This window comes from Oncorhynchus tshawytscha, linkage group LG23 (genome assembly GCF_018296145.1).
Source record: "Oncorhynchus tshawytscha isolate Ot180627B linkage group LG23, Otsh_v2.0, whole genome shotgun sequence".
Taxonomy (NCBI): Eukaryota; Metazoa; Chordata; class Actinopteri; order Salmoniformes; family Salmonidae; genus Oncorhynchus; species Oncorhynchus tshawytscha.
The window spans coordinates 4,453,233-4,481,046 of record NC_056451.1 but is presented as its reverse complement, the minus strand read 5'-3'; the positions used below and the strand labels follow the sequence as shown (position 1 = coordinate 4,481,046).

At 41.9% G+C, this 27,814-nt stretch overlaps 1 protein-coding gene across 3 annotated transcripts in view; it reads left to right on the top strand.

The window, feature by feature from the left end:
- The window catches only part of LOC112223129 (zinc finger protein 236), a 109,709-nt gene that overhangs the window by 54,118 nt on the left and 27,777 nt on the right, over nucleotides 1–27,814 (top strand). For 2 of the 3 annotated variants that reach the window (XM_024386107.2, XM_042304463.1), the window contains exons 17-20: nucleotides 773–882; nucleotides 15,441–15,592; nucleotides 22,761–22,937; nucleotides 23,903–24,191. In XM_024386107.2, the coding sequence (XP_024241875.1) occupies nucleotides 773–882; nucleotides 15,441–15,592; nucleotides 22,761–22,937; nucleotides 23,903–24,191 (728 nt within the window). The remainder of the gene's footprint in view (nucleotides 1–772; nucleotides 883–15,440; nucleotides 15,593–22,760; nucleotides 22,938–23,902; nucleotides 24,192–27,814) is intronic. The other variant, XM_024386108.2, reaches the window with a different exon arrangement.

The following is a 27,814-nucleotide window of genomic DNA, read 5'->3' as shown; positions in this document are numbered from 1 at the left end:
TGCAAAATTTCCCCAAGTTCTCAGTAAACCCTTCCATAGGGATTTCTGAAAAAGCCAGGTTCTTTGGGAAATTTCAATTCACATTTTTTTTTATCACCTGTCGAATACAACTAGTGTAGACTTTACAGTGGAATGCTTGCTTACAAACTTTTCCCAACGATGCAGAGTTTAAAAAAAATGATTATAATAAATAAATATGAACTAACTCAAAATAAATAAAATACACAAGAATGGAGCTATATACAGGGAGTACCAGTACCAGATCAATGTGCAGAGATACTTGAGGTAGATATGTACATGAAGGCAGGGTATAGTGACTACGCATCCAGATAGATAATAATGAGCATAAAATAATAAACCGCGTAGCAGCAGCAAATTGTGTGTCTAAAAGTCTGTGTTATGTGTGTGTGTGTGTGTGTGTATGTAGTGTTTGAGTGGGGGATGTATGGGGGAGTGACAGTGTAGTGTGTGATTTGTGTATATGGTGTGTATATAAAGTCTAGTGAATGTGTGTAGGGTCAGTGCAAGATAAAGTCAGTGCAGATAGTTTGGGTAACATTAATGAACTATTTAGCATTCTGGCTATTAGAAATCATATGGCTTGGGGGTAGAAGCCATCTCAGAACCTGTTTGCCACCCTAACTTAACGGGTGTTCTATCAAGCCAAAAACGACTAAGTGAAATGTAGCCTTAAGTAGTCAGTTCAAATATTCAGTATTCAGTGATTTATTCACGATGTAGTTAATTAATGGTTGCATATACTTCTGTTTAGACAAGTGGCCTGCTCCAGGAGACTAGCCAAGGAGACCTCCAGCTGTCTGACCAGGCGCAAGACTACCAAGACCCAGAAGACAGCGAGGACAACAGCAAGAGGGCTTACAGGTGTGTGTGTGTTTGTCCAGTGTGTGTGTTTGTCCAGTGTGTGTGTGTCTGCGTGTGTGTGTGTGTCTGCGGTGTGTGTGTGTCTGTGTGGCTCAGTTGGTAGTTCATGGCGCTTGCAATGGTTGTGGGTTCGATTCCCACAGGGACCAGTACAAAAATAAAAAGTTAGAAAAATGTATGCACTCACTGCTGTCGTTTTGGATAAGAGCCTCTGCTAAATGACTAAAATGTAAATGTCTGTAAGCGACAGCGAGCCTATAATTTTCGGCAAGTAATGGATGCTTTTACTTTCTGTCATTGTTCCCAGCTCGTCAGCAGATAACACTGTTATGCACCTTTTATGTGCTCTAGGGCTGTAACAGCATTAGCAGTCGACACGGAGGAATGCAAAACAAAGATAACACTATCAGAATCGCACCCCCGTTGCTGTTATTGTCTCCTGATAAAGTGACCATTTTGAGTGCGAGACATGTCAAATCAAATTTTATTAGTCACATGTGCTGCAAAAAACAGGTGTAGACCTTAGAGTGAAATGCTTACTTACAAGCCCCTAACCAACAATGCAGTTTTAAAAAAAGAAAAGAAATAAAAGTAACTAGTAATTAAAGAGCAGCAGTTAAAACAATAGCGAGACTATATACAGGAGGGTACCGGAGTCAATGTGCGGGGGCACCGGTTAGTTGAGGTAATATATACATGTACAGTGGGGGGAAAGTATTTGATCCCCTGCTGATTTTGTACGTTTGCCAACTGACAAAGAAATGATCCGTCTATAATTTTAATGGTAGGTTTATTTGAACAGGGAGAGACAGAATAACAACAAAAGAATCCAGAAAAATGCATGTCAAAAATGTTATAAATTGATTTGCATTTTAATGAGGGAAATAATTATTGCCCTAGTACTTGGTGGCAAAACCTCTTGTTGGCAAGGGTTTTAGGTAGTTATTAAAGTCACTATGCATAGATGATAACAACAGAGAGTAGCAGCGGTGTAAAAGATGGGGTGGGGGGGGGCAATGCAAATAGTCTGGGTAGACAATTGATTAGATGTTCAAGAGTCTTATGGCTTGTGGGTAGAAGCTGTTTAGAAGCCTCATGGACCTAGACTTGGCGCTCCGGTAACGCTTGCTATTCGGTAGCAGAGAGAACAGTCTATGACTAGTGTGGCTGGAGTCTTTGACCATTTTTGGGCCTTCCTCTGTCACTACCTGGTATAGAGGTCCTGGATGGCAGGAAGCTTGGCCCCAGTGATGTACTGGGCCTTACGCACTACCCTCTAGTGACTTGCGGTCGGAGGCCGAGCAGTTGCCATAGCAGGCAGTGATGCAACCAGTCAGGATGCTCTCGATGGTGCTGCTGTAGAAAGAACCTTTTGAGGATCTGAGGACCCATGCCAAATCTTTTTAGTTTCCTGAGGGGGAATAGGCTTTGTCGTGCCCTCTTCACAACTGTCTTGGTGTGCTTGGACCATGTTAGTTTTTTGGTGATGTGGACACTAAGGAACTTGAAGCTCTCAACCTGCTCCACTCCAGCCCCGTTGATGAGAATGGGGGCTTGCTTGGTCCTCTTTTTTCTGTAGTCCACATTCATCACCTTTTGTCTTGATCACGTTGAGGCAGAGATTGTTCTCCTGGCACCACACGGCCATGTCCCTAACCTCCTCCCTATAGGCTGTCTCGTCGTTGTCGCTGATCAGGCCTACTACTGTGTCATCGGTAAACATAGGATAGTGTTGGAGTCGTACCTGGCGTGCAGTCATGAGTGAACAGGGAGTACAGGAGGGGTCTGAGCACACACCCTGAGGGGCCCCTGTGTTGAGGATCAGCGTGGCGGATGTGTTGTTACCTACCCTTACCACCTGGGAGCGGCCAGTCACGATGTCCAGGATCCAGTTGCAAGGGAAGTGTTTAGTCCCAGGGTCCTTAGCTTATTGATGAGCTTTGAAGTCACTCTGGTGTTGAACGTTGAGCTGTAGTCAATGAACACCTTTTGTCCTGGTGGGAAAGAGCAGTGTGGAGTGCAATAGAGATGGCATCATCTGTGGCTCTGTTAGGGTAGTATGCAAATTGGAGTGGGTCTAGGGTTTCTGAAATAATGGTGTTGATGTGAGCCATGACCAGCCTTTCAAATCACTTCATGGCTACAGACATGAGTGCTACGAGGCGGTAGTCATTTAGGCAGGTTACCTTAGTGTTTTTGGGCACAGGGACTATGGTGGTCTGCTTAAAACATGTTGGTATTACAGACTCGGACAGGGAGAGGTTTAAAGTGTCAGTGAAGACACTTGCCAGTCGATCAGCGCATGGTCGCAGTACACATCCTGGTAAACCGTCTGGCCCTGTGGCCTTGTGAATGTTGACCTGTTTAAAGGTCTTACTCACATCGGCTGCGGAGAGCATGATCACAGTCTTCCCGGAACAGCTGGTGCTCTCATGCATGTTTTAGTATTGTTTGCCTCGAAGTGAGCATAGACGTAGTTTAGCTCGTCTGGTAGGCTCGTGTCACTGGGCAGCTCTCGGCTGTAGTCTGTTTGGTTTGTAAGCCCTGCCACATGCAACGAGCGTCAGAGCCAGTGTAGTACAATTTGATCTTAGTCCTGTATTGACTCTTTGCCTGTTTGATGGTTCGTTGGAGGGCATAGCGGGATTTCTTATAAGCTTCTGGATTAGAGTCATGCTCCTTGAAAGCAGCAGCTCTAGCTTTTCGCTCAGTGCAGATGTTGCCTGTAATCCATAGCTTCTGGTAGGGGTATGTACGTACGGTCAATGTGAGGATGACGTCATCGGTACACATATTGATGAAGCAATTAACTGGTGTAGTGTACTCCTCAATGCCATCGCTGGAATCCCTGAACATATTCCAGTCTGTGCTAGCAAAACAGTCCTGTAGCTTAGCATCTGCTTCATCCGACCACTTTTTTTTATTGATCGAGTCACTGGTGCTTTCTGCTTTCATTTGTGCTTTTAAGCAGGAATCAGCAGGATAGAATTATGGTCATATTTGCCAAATGGAGGGCTAGGGAGAGCTTTGTATGCGTCTCTGTGTTGTTAAAGGTGATTCAGGGTTTTTTCCCCTCTGGTTGCACATTTAACATGATGATAGAAATTTGGTAAGATGGATTTAAGTTTCCCTGCATTAAAGTCCCCGGCTACTCGGAGCGCCTCCTCTGGGTGAGCTTGTTTGCTCCTGTTTACTTATGGCAGAATACAGCTCATTCAGTGTGGTATTAGTACCATCACCGGTCTGTGGTGGAATGTAGACAGCTATGAAATATACAGATGAAAACTCTCTAGGTAAATAGTGTGGTCTACAGCTTATCATGAAATACTCTACCTCAGGCGGGCAATAGCTCAAGACTTCTTTCGATATCGTGCACCAGCTGTTATTTACAAAAAGACATAGTCCCAATGGTAGTTTCATCTTCCGCGTAGGTCATTTTATTTTATTTTCCAAAGATTGCACATTTGCTAGCAGAATGGAAGGAAGTGGGGTTAGTCGATCGCCTATGAATTTTCAGAAGGCAGGCCGCTGTCTGGACCCTTTTCTTCGCATTCTCTTCACGCAAATAACAAGGATCTGGGCCTGTTCCCAGGAAAGCAGTATGTCATTCACATCGGGCTCGTCGGAGTCGTTATAGGAAAAAAAGGATTCTGCCAGTCCGTGGTGAGTAATCGCATTTCTGAGTTCCAGAAGTTATTTTTGGTCATAAGAGAAAGTAGCAGCATCATTGTACAAAATAAGTTACAACAAAACGCAAAGAAACGAACAAAAAAACACAATCTGGTTAGGAATGTGTCAAACGTCAGCCTTGTTCTCCGGCGCCATCTTGTGTGTATATGACACAATGTTCAACTAAATAACTGTCCCAAACGGCACCCTATTCCCTATCTAGTGCACTACTTTTGACCATGGCCCATATGTTTCCATTTGGAAATCAGACAATGAGTTAACTCTGCTAGCTTCCTATATGTAAAGGTGACTGTGCCAGCTTGTGTTGCTCCAAGCTTTTTGTTTTGTGACTAACTTGTGCGTCAGATGTCTGTAGAGGTGACGGTGGCAGCTTGTGTTGCTACAAGCTCTTAGTTTTCCAACTAACTTGTGCGTCAGATGTAGCAGAGGACACTAGCCACGGATGTTGTTGCATTGTGGAAACAGAGAGTGGGATGGGAAGGGGACTGAGTAATGTGTCATGCTTTTATTCAGTTGTTCCCTCAGTTGTTCCCCATGGCACTCAGAACGGATGCAAAAAAAAGACTTACAAAATCCCCTACCACGTCAGCGCACAATGCGTTATTAATGCATGTCTAGGATGAAACGACTAGCGGTATAGACAAAACAAGAGAAAGGAGGACGTAGATGGATAAGGGGAATATATATTTGAGATTGTAAACTACTGAACTTTCTCCTTCAGATACGACACAGATGTAATCAAGACCAAGGTTTTAACAGTGAGAAAAGAGTAGTGTGTGGTATAGTGTGACTTCAGTTTGGGTGTAATGCTCTGTATGGAGTCCTATATATGTATCAAAATTAGACTCCACATTCTGTTTAGATAAGTACACACATACACCTCATATACAGTGGGGAGAACAAGTATTTGATACACTGCCGATTTTGCAGGTTTTCCTACTTACAAAGCATGTAGAGGTCTGTCATTTTTATCATAGGTACACTTCGACTGTGAGAGACGGAATCCAAAACAAAAATCCAGAAAATCACATTGTATGATGGTTTTAAGTAATTAATTTGCATTTTATTGCCTGACATAAGTATTTGATCACCTACCAACCAGTAAGAATTCCGGCTCTCACAGACCTCTTCGTTTTTCTTTAACCTTTTGTGACTAGAGGGCAGTATTTTCATTTTTGGATTTAAAACCATCATACAATGTGATATTCAGGATTTGTGTTTTAGATTCTGTCTCTCACAGTGGAAGTGTACCTATGATAAAAAATTACAGACCTCTCTCTACATGCTTTGTAAGTAGGAAAACCTGCAAAATCAGCAGTGTATCAAATACTTGTTCTCCCCACTGTATATGGGTTGATTATCTCTCTCTGTCTCATTCTAAAGGCTGTGCAGACAGTGGTTGCTCCACTTAAAGTTTTGTGATTTATGCTGCTGGGCTTAGAGGTCATTTGTGGTTTAGTACAGTACCCTGCGTCACCACTTCATTGCTCCAGACCAGCACAAGGGGGGAGTTAGAGCACTGATTATGCTTTTGAGTCCCACTGTGTCTCTAACTGACAATGAATGGGTGACATGAACCTAAATAGAAACTGATAATTGTGGACGACTTCAGTATTACTTACTAAAACTGTTGTGACGCTAAGGTTTTTATTTTGTTAGGATTATTTTGCTCTTACTGTTGTACTGTAGGCCACTCCCGACCGGTCACGTTAGACCGTTGCACCACTCAGGCGCTGTATAAGACAGGATTATTAGCTGTGTTGCTACAGATGCAGGTTCAATACCCGCGCCGCCCTCTACTGGGAGACCCGTGAGATGATTGTGGGTTTTTGTCTTTCTCTCCCTCTAAAACCAGAAATAAATTATTTTAAATAATAAACTGGATTTATTTACAAATTAGTAACATTGTCTCACCCCATGTTCAAGATTGGCATTTTTCTCGCTCATTTTACGTTATTTGAAAACAAAATAATCTCCAAAATATTGTTTTTTTAAACAATTTGATTATTATTATTAATTTAGAAGCAATAGCCTACAACTGTTTTAGCACGTTTCGCGCTGCTCTGAGACGGGGACTGGTCTTGATAAATCAAGGAGATTTTTTATTTTCACTGAATCTCTGTTTGGGTGTTGGTTAAGACTAGAATTCGAAAATTAGGGTGAAGAAATGTTATGCTCTTAGTGTTACCTTTTATTTAACTAGGCAAGTCAGTTAAGAACAAATTCTTATATACAAGGACAGCCTACTCCTTCCTCCTCGTCGGGGAATTGAACCCCGGTGTCCTGCGTGCCTCCATGACACTGGGATTCTTTAGCTAAATAGCCCAGTAATGTACTCCCGACCGTTACGTTGTACATTGCGATATTTTCTGTTCCATCCTAATGGAAACCCAGAGAGTTTTTAATTTTTCTTGGAATAGAAACAACATAATATTAATCAAATTAAATAAGCAAGTACCAGTCAAAGGTTTAGACACACCTTCTCATTACAGGGTTTTTCTTTATTTGGACTATTTTCTACATTGTAGAATAATAGAAGACATTTATGAAACAACTATGAAATAACACACATGGAATCAGTTATGAACAAATTATTATTTACAAGGACAGCCTACTCCTTCCTCCCCATCAGGGAATTGAACCCCGGTCTCCCGCGTACCTGCATTCTCTAGTACAGACACTATTTAAGGCTATCAAATGCTTCTCAAAGATGCTCTCTGGTAGTCAAACTAGCACTAACTAGAATTAATGGTACCAGTGGTTCACACTTAAATAACGTGCCATAGAATTCTGCTGCACCATGCATGTACGCAGTACGCTGCAATTTTTAAAGCTTCAACCCATAACTCACACCTTCCAAACAGAAAGCACAAACAGATGCCATAGGGCTGAGTTAGTGACCTTTCCAAAAAAGGTTTGGTTTTCAATTATCCCACTTGACAAAAAGTCTGATGTACTTTTATAAACCCCAACTTGCTTTGTGAATTGGTGGTGGAATTTTGAAATGATTCCTGTTGTCAGTATTGTTAACTAATGATTTGTGACTTTATAGGAGCTTTATTGATACACATCTCATTGACAGAAACAGACCGTCTCTATTATATAATGGTTGTGTTCATTAGGGCATGCGATGGAAAGGGTTTTGCAACAGACCAAATAAGTGTTTCCTTTTGGCGGTCTGTTAGTCCCTCCCTGTTTTAGTCTGTTTTCTTGAGTTTGATTCCTAATGTTTCAAATATTTTTTATTAAACACACACAAGAATGGTGTATAGGTATACAAGACAGGTATACAATTCGTATCTAAACATAAAAGAGCATACAGGAACAACAAGACCCAGAGTTCTGGGTGCAGAACAAATAATACAAAACATGACATACAAAACAAGGACACGTAGAAAGAAAGAGGGGAGATGTCCCCCTATCCCCCCCTCGTCAAACATGGAAGGTTTAGCATTCCCAAATGTTGGGAGGTGTTTTCTAACGTAGTCTCTAATTTGTAGGTATCTGAAAAAATTACTTCTGGGAAGATTATAAGTTTCCCTCAGCAACTCAAAGGAAGCAAAGGTCCCTTCTATGTATAAATCCCCTATGGTACTTATCCCCAACTCTCCCCATCGCTCAAAGGTGTTATCAAGGTTAGACGGGGCAAAGGAGGGATTCCTGGCGACAGGGAGCATGAATGACATTGGTCTAAGCTCAAAGTGGACTTTTAATTTGCTTCCAGATTCGGACTGTGCTATGTATAATAGGATTGTTACAATAAAGTGACATCTCCAGATTGACAGGCGACACAGCGCCAATAGAGAAGGGGTGACACTCCTCACGCTCCATACTAAGCCAGCTGGATGCCGGAAGTACGTCATCCAACAGAAACGTAACAACGCGGAGGTTAGCGGCCCAGTAATAAAATATAAAATTTGGGAGAGACAATCCTCCTTCCATCTTGGATTTACAGAGGTGTTTTTTACCTATCCTGTGTGTTTTATAATCCCAGATGAAAGGATTGATAATTGAGTCCAGTTGTTTATGAAAGGATTTAGGTATGAATACTGGGATGTTCTGATATAGGTAGAGCAGTTGTGGGAGGAAGACCATTTTAATGGCATTAATTCTCCCAAGCAGAGAAATTGGGAGAGTTCTCCAAAATAGTATGTTTGCTTTGAGTTTTTGTATCAGAGAGGGGAAATTCTCTTTAAATAGTAAGGAGTATTGTTTGGTAACTACAATTCCTAGGTAGGTACATTTTTCTGAAGATAACTTAAATGGGAGATGTTCTAGCCAGGAGGTATTTTGCGACCGTATGGGCATTAATTCAATCTTGTTCCAATTTATTCTGTATCCCGAGAAGGTACCAAACAAATTGATCACATCAAGAATAGCTGGGATACTAGCCTGGGGTTCTGTTACATAGAGGAGGATGTCATCTGCGTATAGGGAGATCTTATTTAGAGTATCTTTAGTATTATAGCCGTGTATTGCTGCATGAGATCTAATCGTCTGAGCGAGCGGTTCGATAATTAGGGCGAAGAGCATAGGCGACAGCGCACAACCCTGCCTTGTCCCCCTGTTGAGGTTAAATCGGGGCGACAATGATTGGTTAGTGAGTATTCTGGCACAGGGGTTCCTATATAAAAGCTGGATCCAATTTATGAACCTCTCTCCAATATTACATTTCTGTAGGACCTTGAATAGATAGGGCCACTCAACTTGGTCAAAGGCCTTTTCAGCGTCAAGAGATAAGACGGCGAGGTCCACGTTGGGTAACCTCTGAGAATACATAATATTGAAGAGGCGCCTGAGATTGAAGAATGAGTTTCTGTTAGGGATAAAGCCGGTCTGATCCGAATGGACCAATTTGCCAATTAAAGTGCTAAGCCTGTTAGCCAGAGTTTTTGCTAAAATCTTTTGGTATGTATTAAGGAGAGATATTGGTCTGTATGACCCTACCTCTTCTGGATCTTTACCCTTCTTATGTATAACTCTAATGAACGCTTCGTCCAAAGTAGAAGGGAGAGCTCCATCCTCATTGGCCTGAACCAACATTTTGTGCAGATAGGGAGAGAGCATGTTGCTGAATGTTTTATAGAATTCACCAGGGTATCCATCTGGGCCCGGGGTCTTGCCACTCTTTAGAGATTTAATTGTTTCTCGAATTTCATCAAGAGATATTTCCTTATTCAGGAAGTTAGAATCTTCCTGGTTCAGGGCAGGAAGATTACAGTCCTCCAAAAATGTTTGCATAATTAAGGGGTTAGGATCCGCTTTAGATGTATATAGAGTCTCATAAAACTGCCGGAATCTGTCATTGATGTCTTTGGGGGAAGAGAGTAATTCCCCAGATGCAGATTTAACCCTGTGAATCATTCGGTCACTCACATTTTTTCTAAGTTGTCTGGTGAGTAATTTGTGTGGTTTGTCACCAAACTCAAAATATTTTTGCTTGGCATAGAGAAAAGATTTAGCAATTTTAGCTGAGAGAATCTGATTATATTCAAATTTTAATGAGGTAATTTTTTTATGTTTCTCCATAGATGGGTGGCTAGCATTCTCCCTATCCAGTAAGTGAATTTGTCCCTCCAGTTCTTCCAGTTTTCCTCTGTTTTGCCTACTCCTGGCAGCCTGAAAGGAGATGATACAACCTCTCAGATAAGCCTTCAGTGTTTCCCACAATAATGCTGGGGAGGTCTCTGTGTTGTTGTTGGTATCAAAGAAAAATGTAATTTGGTCTTTAAGATATTCACAGAATGTTGGTTCTGTGAGGAGCTGAGGATTCAACCTCCAGACCCTCTCGTTTGGTACAATGTCACCCAATCTCAGGGAGAAGGTGAGTGAACTGTGGTCCGAGATTATAATATCATGATACCTCACATTACAGGTATAGGGGAGTAGTCTAGCATCCAACAAAAAGTAGTCAATTCGAGTGTAAACCTTGTGAACATGAGAGTAAAAGGAGTATTCCCTACCCGTAGGGTTAGCGATCCTCCATATATCAAATAAGTTCAAATTTTTTATGTAGGTATTCAAGAATTCGCTTGAATAGGAGGTAGGGGTTCGCCGGGTAGAGGATCTATCCAAATATTGGTCTAGCACACAGTTAAGGTCCCCTCCAATGACCAGGTTAGTATGGGAGATATCTGGAATCAGGGCAAGGACTCTTTTGAAAAAAGAGGGGTTGTCAATGTTTGGCCCATAGATATTACTAGAGTTACTTACTGAGGTAGAGTGGATTTCTCCTATTGCGATCACATACCGACCCTCTTTATCTGCAATAGTGGTTTTATGTAGAAAGGGAATTCCTTCCCGTACCAGAATCGCTGTGCCTCTCGTTTTGGCAGAGAAGTTAGTGATACACTTGCCCCACCCACCTACACTTAAGTCTGCTATGAGAGTTATTCTTCAGATGGGTTTCTTGCAAAAATATAATATCAGACGAGAGTGCTTTCAAGTGGGCTAGGACCTTGCCCCTCTTAATTGGTTTGTTTAAACCCTTGACATTCCAGGAAGTGAATGTAAGCCCCGCCCTCCTCTCGTTTGTAGTTCCTATGGTGGCCTGCATACCATGTAACTTGATAAAAAGGTAAGAAAGCGCACCAAACCATCACGATCAGCATATGTAGCACGTATACCCGAGCAGTATCCAACCCACCCCTCCCCCTGCAAGCACCTTCACTTCCCACCCTGTTCCCCTGATTTCCCCAACACTTACCCCCCTCAACCCACATTTAACAGGCATGTACAAACGGGAGAGAAAAAAAACGAAAAATAAAAATAATAACACATTGTCTGGCCGATGCCAAAAAAGCACGGCGCGACCTCGAACAAGAGGTAAAACAAAAATAAAATCCCAACTACACGTTCACCTCTCACTATCCTAGAACTTCTACTAACATATGAACTGAGGAGGCTCCCGCGAGTAAAGTGTTCAGTTAGCATCTAATAAACCGAATAAGTTGCAACTTAAACATATTGCGCATTTAAGCGTCATCCTGGGTCAATCCCAGAGATAAGCAAGATATAGCCTCAAGATTATATTGCTAAGCACTGCCGGTCAAAAAATAAACCATCCGCAACCGACATAGTCAGCCGTACCTTTACATACTGTGGGTCAGGAGATCGGAACAAGGATTTGTTAAATTAAACGTTCCCCCCATAAAAAAAACATGTTTAATAAAAAATAAATAAAAATATATACATATATATACACACATATACATACCTACACACATACATACATACATACATACATACATACATACATACATACATACATACATACATACATACATACATACATACATACATACATACATACATACATACATACATACATACATACATACATACATACATACATATATATATAGACATTATACATACACACATATACACACACACATATACATATATACATACACACACATACACATACATACACATACCTATATATACATATATATACATACACACATACACACACACACACATATACATACAGTGCCTTGCAAAAGTATTCGGCCCCCTTGAACTTTGCGACCTTTTGCCACATTTCAGGCTTCAAACATAAAGATATAAAACTGTATTTTTTTGTGAAGAATCAACAACAAGTGGGACACAATCATGAAGTGGAACGACATTTATTGGATATTTCAAACTTTTTTAACAAATCAAAAACTTAAAAATTGGGCGTGCAAAATTATTCAGCCCAAAAGATTACCAAAATGGCCAAAAGATTACTTTCAGTGCAGCAAACTCTCTCCAGAAGTTCAGTGAGGATCTCTGAATGATCCAATGTTGACCTAAATGACTAATGATGATAAATACAATCCACCTGTGTGTAATCAAGTCTCCGTATAAATGCACCTCCACTGTGATAGTCTCAGAGGTCCGTTAAAAGCGCAGAGAGCATCATGAAGAACAAGGAACACACCAGGCAGGTCCGAGATACTGTTGTGAAGAAGTTTAAAGCCGGATTTGGATACAAAAAGATTTCCCAAGCTTTAAACATCCCAAGGAGCACTGTGCAAGCGATAATATTGAAATGGAAGGAGTATCAGACCACTGCAAATCTACCAAGACCTGGCCGTCCCTCTAAACTTTCAGCTCATACAAGGAGAAGACTGATCAGAGATGCAGCCAAGAGGCCCATGATCACTCTGGATGAACTGCAGAGATCTACAGCTGAGGTGGGAGACTCTGTCCATAGGACAACAATCAGTCGTATATTGCACAAATCTGGCCTTTATGGAAGTGTGGCAAGAAGAAAGCCATTTCTTAAAGATATCCATAAAAAGTGTTGTTTAAAGTTTGCCACAAGCCACCTGGGAGACACACCAAACATGTGGAAGAAGGTGCTCTGGTCAGATGAAACCAAAATTGAACTTTTTGGCAACAATGCAAAACGTTATGTTTGGCGTAAAAGCAACACAGCTCATCACCCTGAACACACCATCCCCACTGTCAAACATGGTGGTGGCAGCATCATGGTTTGGGCCTGCTTTTCTTCAGCAGGGACAGGGAAGATGGTTAAAATTGATGGGAAGATGGATGGAGCCAAATACAGGACCATTCTGGAAGAAAACCTGAGAAGACCTGAGACTGGGACGGAGATTTGTCTTCCAACAAGACAATGATCCAAAACATAAAGCAAAATCTACAATGGAATGGTTAAAAAATAAACATATCCAGGTGTTAGAATGGCCAAGTCAAAGTCCAGACCTGAATCCAATCGAGAATCTGTGGAAAGAACTGAAAACTGCTGTTCACAAATGCTCTCCATCCAACCTCACTGAGCTCGAGCTGTTTTGCAAGGAGGAATGGGAAAAAAATTCAGTCTCTCGATGTGCAAAACTGATAGAGACATACCCCAAGCGACTTACAGCTGTAATCGCAGCAAAAGGTGGCGCTACAAAGTATTAACTTAAGGGGGCTGAATAATTTTGCACGCCCAATTTTTCAGTTTTTGATTTGTTAAAAAAGTTTTAAATATCCAATAAATGTCGTTCCACTTCATGATTGTGTCCCACTTGTTGTTGATTCTTCACAAAAAAATACAGTTTTATATCTTTATGTTTGAAGCCTGAAATGTGGCAAAAGGTCGCAAAGTTCAAGGGGGCCGAATACTTTCGCAAGGCACTGTACATATACATGTATGTATACATACCCACAAAAAAAATAATATATAAAAATATATATTTAAAGAATATGTATATACATCCATATGCACATATACACATACAAACATTCATACCCCAGAATAACAATCTACACTGATTTAAAATATACACATACATAATACTAAAATGCTAAGAGAAAATAGTAATAAAGTACGAATAGTAATTATATGTACGCACACCTACACAGACATAAGCACTACAGAGGGCTGGTGGGACTCTAGTCGGGAGAGAGGCCCACGGCTAGACAAAGGCAGAACGGCACAAAACATCAACTTGCTAACCAGGTGTCTGCCCCCTCCCAACCATCACCCCCAGTCCCCTGCAAGCAATAAATAAATGGTATGGTAGTAAGAATAATGTAAGGATTGTAAAATAAATAACGAAACAAAACAAAAGTGGGGGAATATAAGTATATCCGTCCGAAGGTGTCAGTGATCAAACCTGGAAGGAAAAATATGCATTGCTGAGCACAGCCGGGATGAAAGTGAATTTAACGTTAAATGAGAGCTCTGACCGCCATCCATTGGTCGGCTCAGCGTCTTACATGTTCGGTAGCCCTTGTTGAGCCCGTTTAATACGTTTTCACCCAATATGGTATAGTATGGATTCGAGTCCATGAGCAGACCCTAACACGCAATAACTAGGCACTCTAACCTGTACGGGGGATTGGTGTATATCCCCGGATAAACATCTCTGCGTCCAAAACCGAGGAGAGCCAAATCTTCTCACCGGAAGGCGGGGTAATTCTTAGTCTTGCAGGGAAGAGTAAGGCTGGGCGAAGATGGAGTTTGTAGAGTTTGGTCATGACATCTCTGTAGTCGGCGCGATGCTTTGCCACATCGGGCGCATAATCCTCATAGACACGGAATGGATGCCCTTTATGTGACAGGTTGCCCCTCATTCGAGCTTCACGCAGGATAAGATCCTTGGTCTTGAAACTGTGACAACAGATGATTACTGGGCGAGGACGTTGGCCCGGTCCAGGCACTGGGACAAGGGAGCGATGTGCGCGGTCCAGCTGGGGATCCGAATCCAAAACATCCGATCCCATTGCATCCTTCAATAGCTTGGCGAAGAAGTCGGTGGGGCGAGAGCCCGCCTCTACCTCCTCTGCCAGACCAACAACGCGAAGGTTATTACGTCTGGATCGGCCCTCCAGGTCCACCACTTTCACAGAAAGCCTCTGCACAGTATCCTGCAATGACGTGCATAGCTTCTCTAACTCGTCGATCCTACCAGCGTTGAATTCAGAAGCTTTCTCAAGGTCCGCAATACTCTGGCCATGCGAAGCGACCGTTCGAATGATGCTCTCGATTTTGGTGTCCAGTTCAGCAATAGTGGCCTTAAGATCCTCAGCTATAGCAACACGTAGCTCCCCCAAAGCCCAGGTAAGTTCTGTAAGTGTCACGTTGTTGCATGTGCCTCCCGCCATGTCTGTCTCGCTATTTAGTGGGGAGTAGGCCTCCGCTGTGGATTTATTGTCCTTTGGTCGCTTATTACTCTGCATTTTCATATAAAAAGTTACAATCTTGTATTAGAAAGAAACGTTTGTTGTAAAAAGTGCCATAAAGTAGGTTAAATTAGATTATTTTGCAAAAATGTTGCAGGAGCCTCGCACAGCCGTTCACTCCAACATGCTAGCTCCGCAGAGTTTGATTCCTAATGAACACGACCTGTGTGTTTGATTCCCCCCAGGTGCACCATGTGTAATAAACCTTTTAAGAAGTCCAGCCATCTGAAGCAACACGTGCGCTCCCACACCGGAGAGAAACCCTACTGCTGCAACATTTGTGGCCGATGCTTCGTCTCAGCAGGAGTCCTCAAGTCCCACCTCAACACACACACAGGTAAGAACAGTGTACCTCAGCACGCCTGCATACAGTGGCAAGAAAAAGTATGTTAACCCTTTACCTGGACTTCTGCATAGATTGGTCATAACATTTGATCTGATCTTCATCTAAGTCACAACAGTAGACAGACACAGTCTGCTTAAACTAATAATGCACAAACAATTCTTTATTTATTGAACACCCTTCTAAACATTCATAATGTAGGTTGGTAAAAGTATGTGAACCCTTGGATTTAATAACTAGTTGAGCCTCCTTTGACAGCAATAACCTCAACCAAACGTTTTCTGTAGTTGCGGATCATACCTGCACAACGGTCATTAGGAATTTTGGACCATTCCTCTTTACAAAACTGTTTCAGTTCAGCAATATTCTTGGGATGTCTGGTGTGAACCGCTCTCTTGAGGTCATCCCACAGCATCTCAATCGGGTTGAGGTCAGGACTTCTGGGCCCCTCCAGAAGGCTTATTTTTCTTCTGTTGAAGCCATTCTGTTGTTGATTTTGTGTTTTGGGTTGTTGTCCTGTTGCATCACCCAACTTCTCTTGAACTTCAATTGGCGGAGAGATAGCCAAAATATCTTGATACACTTAAGAATTAATTTTTCCGACGATGATAGCAAGGTGTCCAGGCCCTGAACTTTCTCCATTTATAGACAATTTGTCTTACCGTGGAGTGATGAACATCAAGGCTTTTAGAGATACTTTTGTAACCCTTTCCAGCTTTATGCAAGTCAACCATTCTTCATCTTAGGTCTTCTGAGATCTCTTTTTGTTTGAGGCATGGTTCACATCAGGCAATGCTTCTTGTTGAATAGCAAACTCAAATGTTTGTTTTTTTATAGGGCAGGGCAGCTCTAACCAACATCTCCAATCTCATCTCAATGATTGTACAGTCGTGGCCAAAGGTTTTGAGAATGACACAAATATAAATTTTCACAAAGTTTGCTGCTTCAGTGTCTTTAGATATTTTTTTCAGATGTTACTATGGAATACTGAAGTATAATTACAAGCATTTCATAAGTGTCAAAGGCTTTTATTGACAATTACATGCAGTTGATGCAAAGAGTCAATATTTGCAGTGTTGACCCTTCTTTTTCAAGACCTCTGCAATCCGCCTTGGTATGCTGTCAATTAACTTCTGGGCCACATCCTGACTGATGGCAGCCCGTTCTTGCATAATCAATCCTTGGAGTTTGTCAGAATTTGTGGGGTTTTGTTTGTCTACTCGCCTTTTGAGGATTGACCACAAGTTCTCAATGGGATTAGGGTCTGGGGAGTTTCATGGCCATGGACCCAAAATATCGATGTTTTGTTCCCCGAGCTACTTAGTTATCACTTTTGCCTTATGGCTAGGTGCTCCATCATGCTGGAAAAGGCATTGTTCGTCACCAAACTGTTCCTGGATGGTTGGGAGAAGTTGCTCTCGGAGGATGTGTTGGTACCATTCTTTATTCATGGCTGTGTTCTTAGGCAGAATTGTGAGTGAGCCCACTCCCTTGGCTGAGAAGCAACCCCACACATGAATGGTTTCAGGATGCTTTACTGTTGGCATGACACAGGACTGATGGTAGCGCTCACCTTGTCTTCTTCGTACAAGCTTTTTTCCAGATGCCCCAAACAATCAGAAAGGGGATTCATCAAAGAAAATGACTTTACCCCAGTCCTCAGCAGTCCAATCCCTGTACCGTTTGCAGAATGTCAGTCTGTCCCTGGTGTTTTTCCTGGAGAGAAGTGGCTTCTTTGCTGCCCTGCTTGACACCAGGCCATCCTCCAAAAGTCTTCGCCTCACTGTGCGTGCAGATTAGAGGTCGACCGATTATGATTTTTCAACACCGATACCGATTATTGGATGACCAAAAAAAGCCGAAACTAATTAATCGGCTGATTTTAAAAAATAATAATAATAATCATATAAAAAAATATATTTAAAAAATAATGTATTTGTAATAATAATGACAATTACAACAATACTGAATGAACACTTATGAACACTTATTTTAACTTAATATAATACATCAATAAAAATCCATTTAGCCTCAAATAAATAATGAAACATGTTCAATTTGGTTTAAATAATGCAAAAACAAAGTGTTGGAGAAGAAAGTAAAAGTGCAATATGTGCCATGTAAGAAAGCTAACGTTTAAGTTCCTTGCTCAGAACATGAGAACATATGAAAGCTGGTTGTTCCTTTTAACATGAGTCTTCAATATTCCCAGGTAAGAAGTTTTAGGTTGTAGTTATAGGAATTATAGGACTATTTCTCTCTATACCATTTGTATTTCGTTAACCTTTGACTATTGGATGTTCTTATAGGCACTTTAGTATTGCCAGTGTAACAGTATAGCTTCCGTCCCTCTCCTCGCTCCTCCCTACGCTCGAACCAGGAACACAATGACAACAGCCACCCTCGAAGCAGCGTTACCCATGCAGAGTCCCAGAGCGAGTGACGTTTGAAACGCTATTAGCGCGCACCCCGTTAACTAGCTAGCCATTTCACATCGGTTACACCAGCCTAATCTCGGGAGTTGATAGGCTTGAAGTCATAAACAGTGCAATGCTTGACGCACAACGAAGAGCTGCTGGCAAAACACACGAAAGTGCTGTTTGAATGAATGCTTACGAGCCTGCTGCTGCCTACCACCGCTCAGTCAGACTGCTCTATCAAATCATAGACTTAGTTATAACATAATAACACACAGAAATACGAGCCTTAAGTCATTAATATGGTCGAATCCGGAAACTATCATCTCGAAAACAAAATGTTTATTCTTTCAGTGAAATACGGAACCGTTCCGTATTTTATCTAAGGGGTGGCATCCATTAGTCCAAATATTCCTGTTACATTGCACAACCTTCAATGTTATGTCATAATTACGTAAAATTCTGGCAAATTAGGCGACCCAAACTGTTGCATATACACTGACTCTGCGTGCAATGAATGCAAGAGAAGTGACACAATTTCACCTGGTTAATATTGCCTGCCAACCTGGATTTCTTTTAGCTAAATATACAGGTTTAAAAGAATATATACTTCTGTGTATTGATTTTAAGAAAGGCATTGATGTTCATGGTTAGGTACACATTGGTGCAACGATTCGCATCGATTACGTGCAACGCAGGACACACTAGATAAACTAGTAATATCATCAACCATGTATAGTTAACTAGTGATTATGATTGATTGATTGATTTTTATAAGATAAGTTTAATGCTAGCTAGCAACTTACCTTGGCTTACTGCGTTCGCGTAACAGGCAGTCTCCTCGTGGAGTGCAATGAGAGGCAGGTGGTTAGAGCGTTGGACTAGTTAACTGTAAGGTTGCAAGATTGAATCTCCGAGCTGACAAGGTGAAAATCTGTCATTATGCCCCTGAACGAGGCAGTTAACCCACCGTTCCGAGGCCGTCATTGAAAATAAGAATGTGTTCTTAACTGACTTGCCTAGTTAAATAAAGGTGTTTAAAAAATCTGCCGAATCGGTGTCCAAAAATATATTAAAAATCCTACAATGTGATTTTCTGGATTTTTTTTCTTCTCATTTTGTCTGTCATAGTTGAAGTGTACCTATGATGAAAATTACAGGCCTCATCTTTTTAAGTGGGAGAACTTGCACAATTGGTGGCCGACTAAATACTTTTTTGCCCCACTGTATGTCCAATAAATATCACAAATTATCCTTTTGTTCGATTAATTCCGTCGTTATATATCCAAAATGTCCATTTATTTGGCGCGTTTGATCCAGAAAAACACCTGTTCCAACTCGCGCAACATGGCTACAAAATATCTCATAAGTTACCGGTAATCTTTGTCCAAACATTTCAAACAACTTTCCAAATACAACTTTAGGTATTTTGTAACGTAAATAATCAATAAAATTTAAGACGGGATAAACTGTTCAATACCGGACGAAAACAAAGTGGGGGGTGCTTTTAGGTCGCACGTCTCTATCAAACAGTACATTTCACTCGACCCTTGTTCTGGACAGGGCTACTTCTTCATTACACAAAGGAAAAACATCAACCAATTTCTAAAGACTGTTGACATCCAGTGGAAGCAATAGGAACTACAAGCAAGTGCCTTAGAAATCCAGATCCCCATAGAAAACTCATTGAAAAGAGTGACCTCAATTTTATTTTTCCTGGATGGTTTGTTTTCGGGGTTTCGCCTGCCAAATAAGTTCTGTTATACTCACAGACATCATTCAAACAATTTTTGAAACTTCAGAGTGATTTCTATCAAAATCTACTAATATGCATATCCTAGCTTCTGGGCCTGAGTAGCAGGCAGTTTGCTTTGGGCACGCTTTTCATCTGGACGTGATAATACCGCCCCCTAGCCTAGAGAGGTTCATTGCAATTCATCTGCTCACTCTTCATAACATTCTGGAGTATATGCAAATTGCCATCGTACAAACTGAGGCAGCAGACTTTGAAAATTAATATTTGCGTCATTCTCAAAACTTTAGGCAACGACTGTACTCCAGGTTAGGTGACTCCTGACTCCAATAAACTTTGGAGTCATTAGCCTAGGGATTCACCTACTTTTACCATCCTACACTGTGAATGTTTAAATTATGGTATTCCAGAAAAATATAATAATTTCTTTGTTATTAGTTTAAGCAGAAATCCAGATAATTCCAGAGTTCACATACATTTTCTTGCCACTGTAGTTAAAATAGCATGCTTTTTATCTGGCCGACCCAGACTCACGCCTCTCGCAGGACAGCAAAGTGCTTAATTTGACGAATTCTGTTCATTCACTTATGACAGTCAAATATAGATCTCATAATTGTTTCTCTCTCTTGGCTGTGCAGCTGGGTTGTGGAGAAAATGACAATATTATAGCCACAAATGCTTTGGGAAACCCAATGGTGTGAAGTACTTTCAGTAAAAATCCCTTAAAATTCAGTTGAAGTCGGAAGTTTACATACACCTTAGCCAAATACATTTAAACTCAGTTTTTCACAACTCCTGTCATTTAATCCTAGTAAAAATTCTCCATCTTAGGTCAGTTAGGATCACCACTTTATTTTAAGAATGTTCGCACACACTTTTTCAGTTCTGCCCACAATTTTTCTATAGGATTGAGGTTAGGGCTTTGTGATGGCCACTCCAATACCTTGACTTTGTTGTCCTTAAGCCATTTTGCCACAACTTTGGAAGTATGCTTGGGGTCATTGTCCATTTGGAAGACCCATTTGCGACCAGCTTTAACTTCCTGACTGATGTCTTGGGATGTTGCTTCAATATATCCCCATAATTTCCCCTCTTCATGATGCCATCTATTTTGTGAAGTTCACCAGTCCCTCGTGCAGCAAGCCTCCCTCTTTTTCCTCCAAACATAACGATGGTCATTATGGGCATTATCAGACCAGAGGACATTCCTCCAAAAAGTACAATCTTTGTCCCCATGTGCAGTTGCAAACCGTAGTCTGGCTTCTTTATGGCGGTTTTGGAGCAGTGGCTTCTTCCTTGCTGAGCGGCCTTTCAGGATATAGGACTCGTTTTACGGTTGATATGAGTACTTTTGTACCTGTTTCCTCCAGCATCTTCACAAGGTCCTTTGCTGTTCTGAGATTGATTTGCACTTTTCACACCAAATAACATTCATCTCTAGGAGACAGAACGCGTCTCCTTCCTGAGCGGTATGACGGCTGCGTGGTCCCATGGTGTTTATACTTGCATACTATTGTTTGTACAGATGAACGTGGTACCTTCAGGCATTTTGAAATTGCTCCCAAGGATGAACCAGAATTGTGGAGGTCTACAATTTTTTCTTCTAAGGTGTTGGCTGATTTCTTTTGATTTTCCTATTATGTCAAGCAAAGAGGCACTCCACAGTTTGAAAGTTTGAAGGTAGGCCTTGAAATATATCCACAGGTACACCTCCAATTGACTCAAATGATGTCAATTAGCCTATCAGAAGCTTCGAAATCCACTACATCATTTTCTGGAATTTTCCAAGCTGTTTAAAAGGCACAGTCACCTTAGTGTATGTAAACTTCTAACCCACTGGAATTGTGATACAGTGAATTATAAGTGAAATAATCTGTCTGTAAACAATTGTTGGAGAAATTACTCCTAACCGACTTTCCAAAACTATAGTTTGTTATCAAGAAATTTGTGGGGTGTTTGAAATCGAGTTTTAATGACTCCAACCTAAGTGTATTTAAACTTCCGACTTCAACTATACTACTTAAGTAGTTTTTTGGGGGGAATCTGTACTTTTATCCACAATTTCGATCTTTTCTCATTGCTGCAACTCCCCAAAGGGCTCGGGATGCGAAGGTCGAGTCATGCGTCCTCCAAAACATGACCCGCCAAACCGCGCTTCTTAACACCCGCCCGCTTAACCCGGAATCCAGCCGCACCGATGTGTCAGAGGAAACAACTTTCAACTGACGACTGAGGTCAACCTTCAGGTGCCCGGCCCGCCACAAGGAGTCACTAAAGCTCAATGAGCACAATTAAGCCCCCCCGGCCAATCCCTCCCCGAACCAGGACGACGCTGGGCCAATTGTGCGCTGCCCTATTAGACTCCCGATCGCAGCTGATTGTGATACAGCCCGGGATAGAATCTGGGTCTGTAGTGACGCCTCTAGCACTGTGATGCAGTGTCTTAGACCGCTGCGCCACTCGGGAGTCGGGGTATCTGTACTTTCCTTGACCGTTTCAATCTGTTGCTTTTACTCCAACACATTCCTAAAGAAAATGTGCTTTTTACTACATACATTTTCCCTGACACCCAAAAGTACTCGTTACATTTTGAATGCTTAGCAATACAGGAAATTGGTCCAATTCACACACTTGTCAAGAGAACATCCCTGGTAGCCCTACTGCCTATAATCTGGCAGACTCACTAAACACAAATGCTTTGTTTGTAAAATTATCACCTGACTATCCTTAAATAAATGAAAAAACAAGAAATCGTGCCGTTTGCTATATAGTATATTTTTTGCAATTACGTTGACTTTTGATGCTTATATTTAAAACCAAATACTTTTAGACTTTTACTCAAGGAGTATTTTACTATGAAGGTATCTTTACTTTTACTCAAGTATGACATTGGGGTACTTTTTCCACCTCTGGGGAAAGCTAAACCTTATTGGTCAATACACTGATGAAACATGGTTATTTATATCTCCGTCTCCTTTGCTCCCGCTCCTAGGAGTGAAGGCCTATAAGTGTAACATGTGTGACACATCCTTCACCACCAACGGCAGTCTGAACCGCCACATGGTTGTCCACCTGAAGCCCTACAAGTGTCACATGTGTGAGGACAGCTTCCGCAACAACGTGCTGTATAGGAAGCACTTGAAGAAGGACCACGCCGAAGTGGACAGAGGTACAGACATAGGCTGCGTCCCAATAATATCTCCTTTCTCCTCAAGTATGCATTCGTTCACTACTTCCCACAAATCTAAAAGCATTGGATTGGTGGAGGCTAGTAGGAGTTTCTATGATATTTCTTATACCAGTCATTTCCTTCCAAATCAGTGAAGGGAAGTGAACAAGTGCACACTTAGGAAGGAATGAGAGGAATTTGGGACATAGCCATAGAGAGATACACTATACAAGCATTTCGCTACACCCACCACAACATCTGCTAAATATGTGTATGTGACCAATACGATTTTTATTTAGAGTGGCTAGTGTCATAGATCTGTTTAGCTCTAGATTTAGTTAATAATGGCAGCCATATTGGTCAATGTCCCATTTAATTATATAAGTACAGAGATGTAGTATTTACAAAATCCTTCAAAACTATTTCAGCCACACCCGTTGTTGACAGGTGTATAAAATCTCCATAGATAAACATTATCATTAGAGGGGCCTTACTGAAGAGTTCAGTTACTTTCAACGTGGCGCTGTCATAGGATGCCACCTTTCCAACAAGTCAGTTTGTCAAATTTCTGTGCTGCTGGAGCTGCCCTGGTGAACCGGAAGTGCTGTTATTGTGAAGTGGAAACGTCTAGGAGCAACAACGGCTCAGCCGCGAAGTGGAAGGCCACATCTGCTCACAGAACGGGACCGCTGAAGCGCGTAAAAATAGTCTGTCCTCACTACCGAGTTCCAAACTGCCTCTGAACGCAACATCCGCACAATAACTGTTGGGTGCTTCATGAGATGGGTTTCCATGGCCGAGCAGCCGCGCACAAGCCTAAGATCACCATGCACAATTGACAAGCAGCAATTATTTTAAATGCATCTGAAATGGACCCAGGTCTGAGTTCGAGTTGTGGGCGTGATGTTGATTGACACTCAAGAAGCATGTGAATCCTTTCCTCCTATGTGTCTCTCCCCTCGCAGGGCTGGAGGATGAGGATGGCGAGGAGGAAGAGGAGAGTGAGCAGACCGTGATGAAAAGGAACCGGGCCAACATCATAACCTTCACAGAGGAGCAGGCGGAGGAGCTGGCCAAGAATGACCCTGGTGACGAGGCGTCAGTGTCGGAGAAGGTGCTGGCCCAGTCGGCGGCGGAGCGCGACCGCATCAGCGAGATCAAGGACAAGGCGGTGGAGCTGGAGACGGAGCCCAAGTTTGCCAACTGCTGTAACTTCTGCCCCAAGAGCTTCAAGAAGCCCAGCGACCTCGTCAGGTGAGCTGAGTGTCGGAGAACTGTCTCCCTCTGTCCTGTACTCTCTTATATGCTCTTTCTCACTCTCTCTTCATCTACTTTCTCTGTCCTATTCAGGGCCTGAAACTAACGTTTTGTTCCGCCAGCCATTCTGTGGCAGGTAGATTTAAAAATTGACCAGCCACTCATTTTAACTAGCCAAAATGTTTTTTCTCCATAATTACACCAAAACCTTCCCCCCAAAACAGAGGAGCATGCCTCTAAAATAAGAAATGTTTTACTAATAAGAAGTGATGTGGTATATTGCCCAATGCTATTTCATGTTTTGTGACCTTAGTCTTTTAATCAAAATATCACAGATGAGACAATAAAAATTCAGCTGCCCCTTTAAAGGAAAGATTCACCCATTTTGAGTGATGTTCTATCGATTCCCTGGGTCATTTCATGTTTTCATGTGTATCTGAGCTATCGCTGTTCAAGCAGGCAGAAATTTGGCTGGTATGAAGCATCTCACTACACTGGAAGTTAATAGGAATATGACTTTTAGATCACAAAAACATCTGTCATACATGTCAGATTTAAATACTGTCCGATGTCATAACGCGAGAGGTTGTCTTCGATTGAGCCATTGATCATATTTTTTGCGATATTCCTACCTGGAGAAATGTGTAATTGAAGAGAGGGTCTAGCACATTTCTCCTGTTTGTCTGCCTCTTCAGGACAGGGTGCATTGCATGGTGCTGTTGTGAATGTCAGACTGCTGGTTGAACATGGACTTCTAAATTGATAGCTGTAAAATTGCCAAAACAAACTGCACTAACTAGCTACTTCACATGCTGATCAGATTTCCATGTTTCCACATCCATTTTCACATGTTGGTACCAACCTTATTATAACGATAAAATAAAACATTTGTTCACAAAAATATTGTTCTCACATAATATTGTTAATTAACACTGTACATTATAGGAATTGGTGGTTTTGGGTGGATTTTTCCTTTAACCTCTTGAGCTTACTTGAGACGCAGACGTCTCACCTAGAGCTCTAGAAATGCACATGCGCGACGCTATATGCTAATGGTATTAGTTAAAACGCAAACGTTCATTAAAATACACATGTTTGGTATTAAAATAAAGCTACAGTCATTGTGAATCTAGCCACCGTTTCAGATTTTTAAAATGCTTTTCGGCGAAAGCATGAGAAGCTATTATCTGATAGCATGCAACACCCCAAAAGACCCGTAGGGCATGTAAACAAAAGAATTAGCATAGTCGGCGCTACACAAACCGCACAATAAAATATAAAACATTAATTACCTTTGACCATCTTCTTTCTTTGCACACCTTGATGTCCCATAATCAATACTGGGTCTTTTTTTGATTAAATCGGTCCATATATAGCCTAGATATCGATCTATGAAGACTGTGTGGAAAACGGAAAAAGAGCGTTTCATAACGTAACGTCATTTTTTAAAAGTTAAAAATTCGACGATAAACTTTTACAAAACACTTCGAAATACCTTTCTAATGCAACTTTAGGTATAACTACACGTTAATAAGCTATAAAAATCATCAGGAGGCGATGTAAATTCGATAGCCTGCCGTGTGGAAAAAATGTCCGGAGAAAAAGGCAGACAATGCCTCGGGTCGGTGGTCGGAGAGAATCGGTTCCCTTTGGGCGGATCTACCAAGAATCAATTCAGATTCAAATGAGGAGACTCTATAGATCCTGTGGTAGCTGTAGGTACTGCAAGCTTGGCCAAATATATTACGGTTCACCTTTAACAATTCATGGGAGTGGCGCATGGATACTTTTTTCCATCTCCAGTGATCAGATTTTCCTGCGCTTTTCGATGAAACAGACGTTCTGTTATAGTCACAGCCGTGATTTAAACAGTTTTGGAAACGTCTGAGTGTTTTCTATCCACACATACTAATCATATGCATATACTATATTCCTGGCCTGAGTAGCAGGACGCCAAAATGTTGCGCGATTTTTAACAGAATTTCAGAAAAAGTAGGGGGGAAGCTTAAGAAGTTAAGGGAGGGAGGTTACCATGGCAACCAGGGCAGTCATTTCCTCAACATCTTAAATAAGCATGCCCCTTTCAAAAAATGTAGAACTAAGAACAGATATAGCCCTTGGTTCACTCCAGACCTGACTGCACTCGACCAGCACAAAAACATCCTGTGGCGTACTGCCCTAGCATCAAATAGTCCCCACGATGTGCAACTTTTCAGGGAAGCCAGTAACCAATACACGCAGTCAGCCAGGAAAGCAAAGGCTAGCTTTTTCAAACAGAAATTTGTATCCTGTAGCTCTAACTCCAAAAAGTTTTGGGACACTGTAAAGTCCATGGAGAATAATAGCACCTCCTCCCAGCTGGCCACTGCACTGAGGCTAGGTCCACTGCCCTGAGGCTAAATCCACGATAATCGAGAATTTCAATAAGCATTTCTCTACGGCTGGCCATGCTTTCCTCCTTGCAACAGCTCCGCACCTACCCCAGCTACTTGCCCAAGCCTCCCCAGCTTCTCCTTCACCCAAATCCAGATAGCAGATGTTCTGAAAGAGCTGCAAAACCTGGACCTGTACAAATCAGCTGGGCTAGACAATCTGGACCCTCTCTTTCTAAAATATTCCACCGCCATCGTTGCAACCCCTATTACCAGTCTGTTCAACCTCTTTCGTATCGTCCGAGATCCCTAAATATTGGAAATCTGCCGCAGTCATCCCCCTCTTCAAAGGGGGTGACACACTAGACCCTAACTATTATAGACCTATATCCATCCTACCCTGCCTTTCTATAGTCTTCGAAAGCCAAGTTAATAAACAGATCACTGACCATTTCGATCCTTACCTTCTCCGCTGTGCAATCCGGTTTTCGAGCTGGTCACGGGTGCACCTCAGCCACGCTCAAGGTACTGAACGATATCATAACCGCCATCGATAAAAGACAGTACTGTGCAGCCATCTTCATCGACCTGGCCAAGGCTTTCAACTCTGTCAATCACCATATTCTTATCGGCAGACTCAACAGCATTGGTTTCTCAAATGACTGCCTCACCTGGTTCACCAACTACTTCTCAGACAGAGTTCACTGTGTCAAATCGGAGGGCCTGTTGTCCAGATCTCTAGCAGTCTCTATGAGGGTACCACAGGGTTCAATTCACGGGCCGACTCTTTTCTCTGTATACATCACTGATGTCGCTCTTGCTGCAGGTAATTCCCTGATAAACCTCTATGCAGACGACACCATTCTGTATACATCTGGCCCTTCTTTGAACACTGTGTTAACTAACCTCCAAACAAGCTTCAATGCCATACAACACTCCTTCCGTGGCCTCCAACTGCTCTTAAATGCGAGGAAAACCAAATACATGCTTTTCAACCGTTCGCTGCCTGCACCCGCCCACCCGACTAGCATCACTGCTCTGGACTGTTCTGAATTAGAATATGTGGACAACTACAAATACCTAGGTGTCTGGCTAGACTGTAAACTCTCCTTCCAGACTCATTAAACATCTCCAATCCAAAATTACATCTAGAATCGGCTTCCTATTTCGCAAAAAAAGCCTCCGTCACTCACGCCGCCAAACATAACCTCGTTAAACTGACCCTCGTAAAAAATCCTCGACATCAGC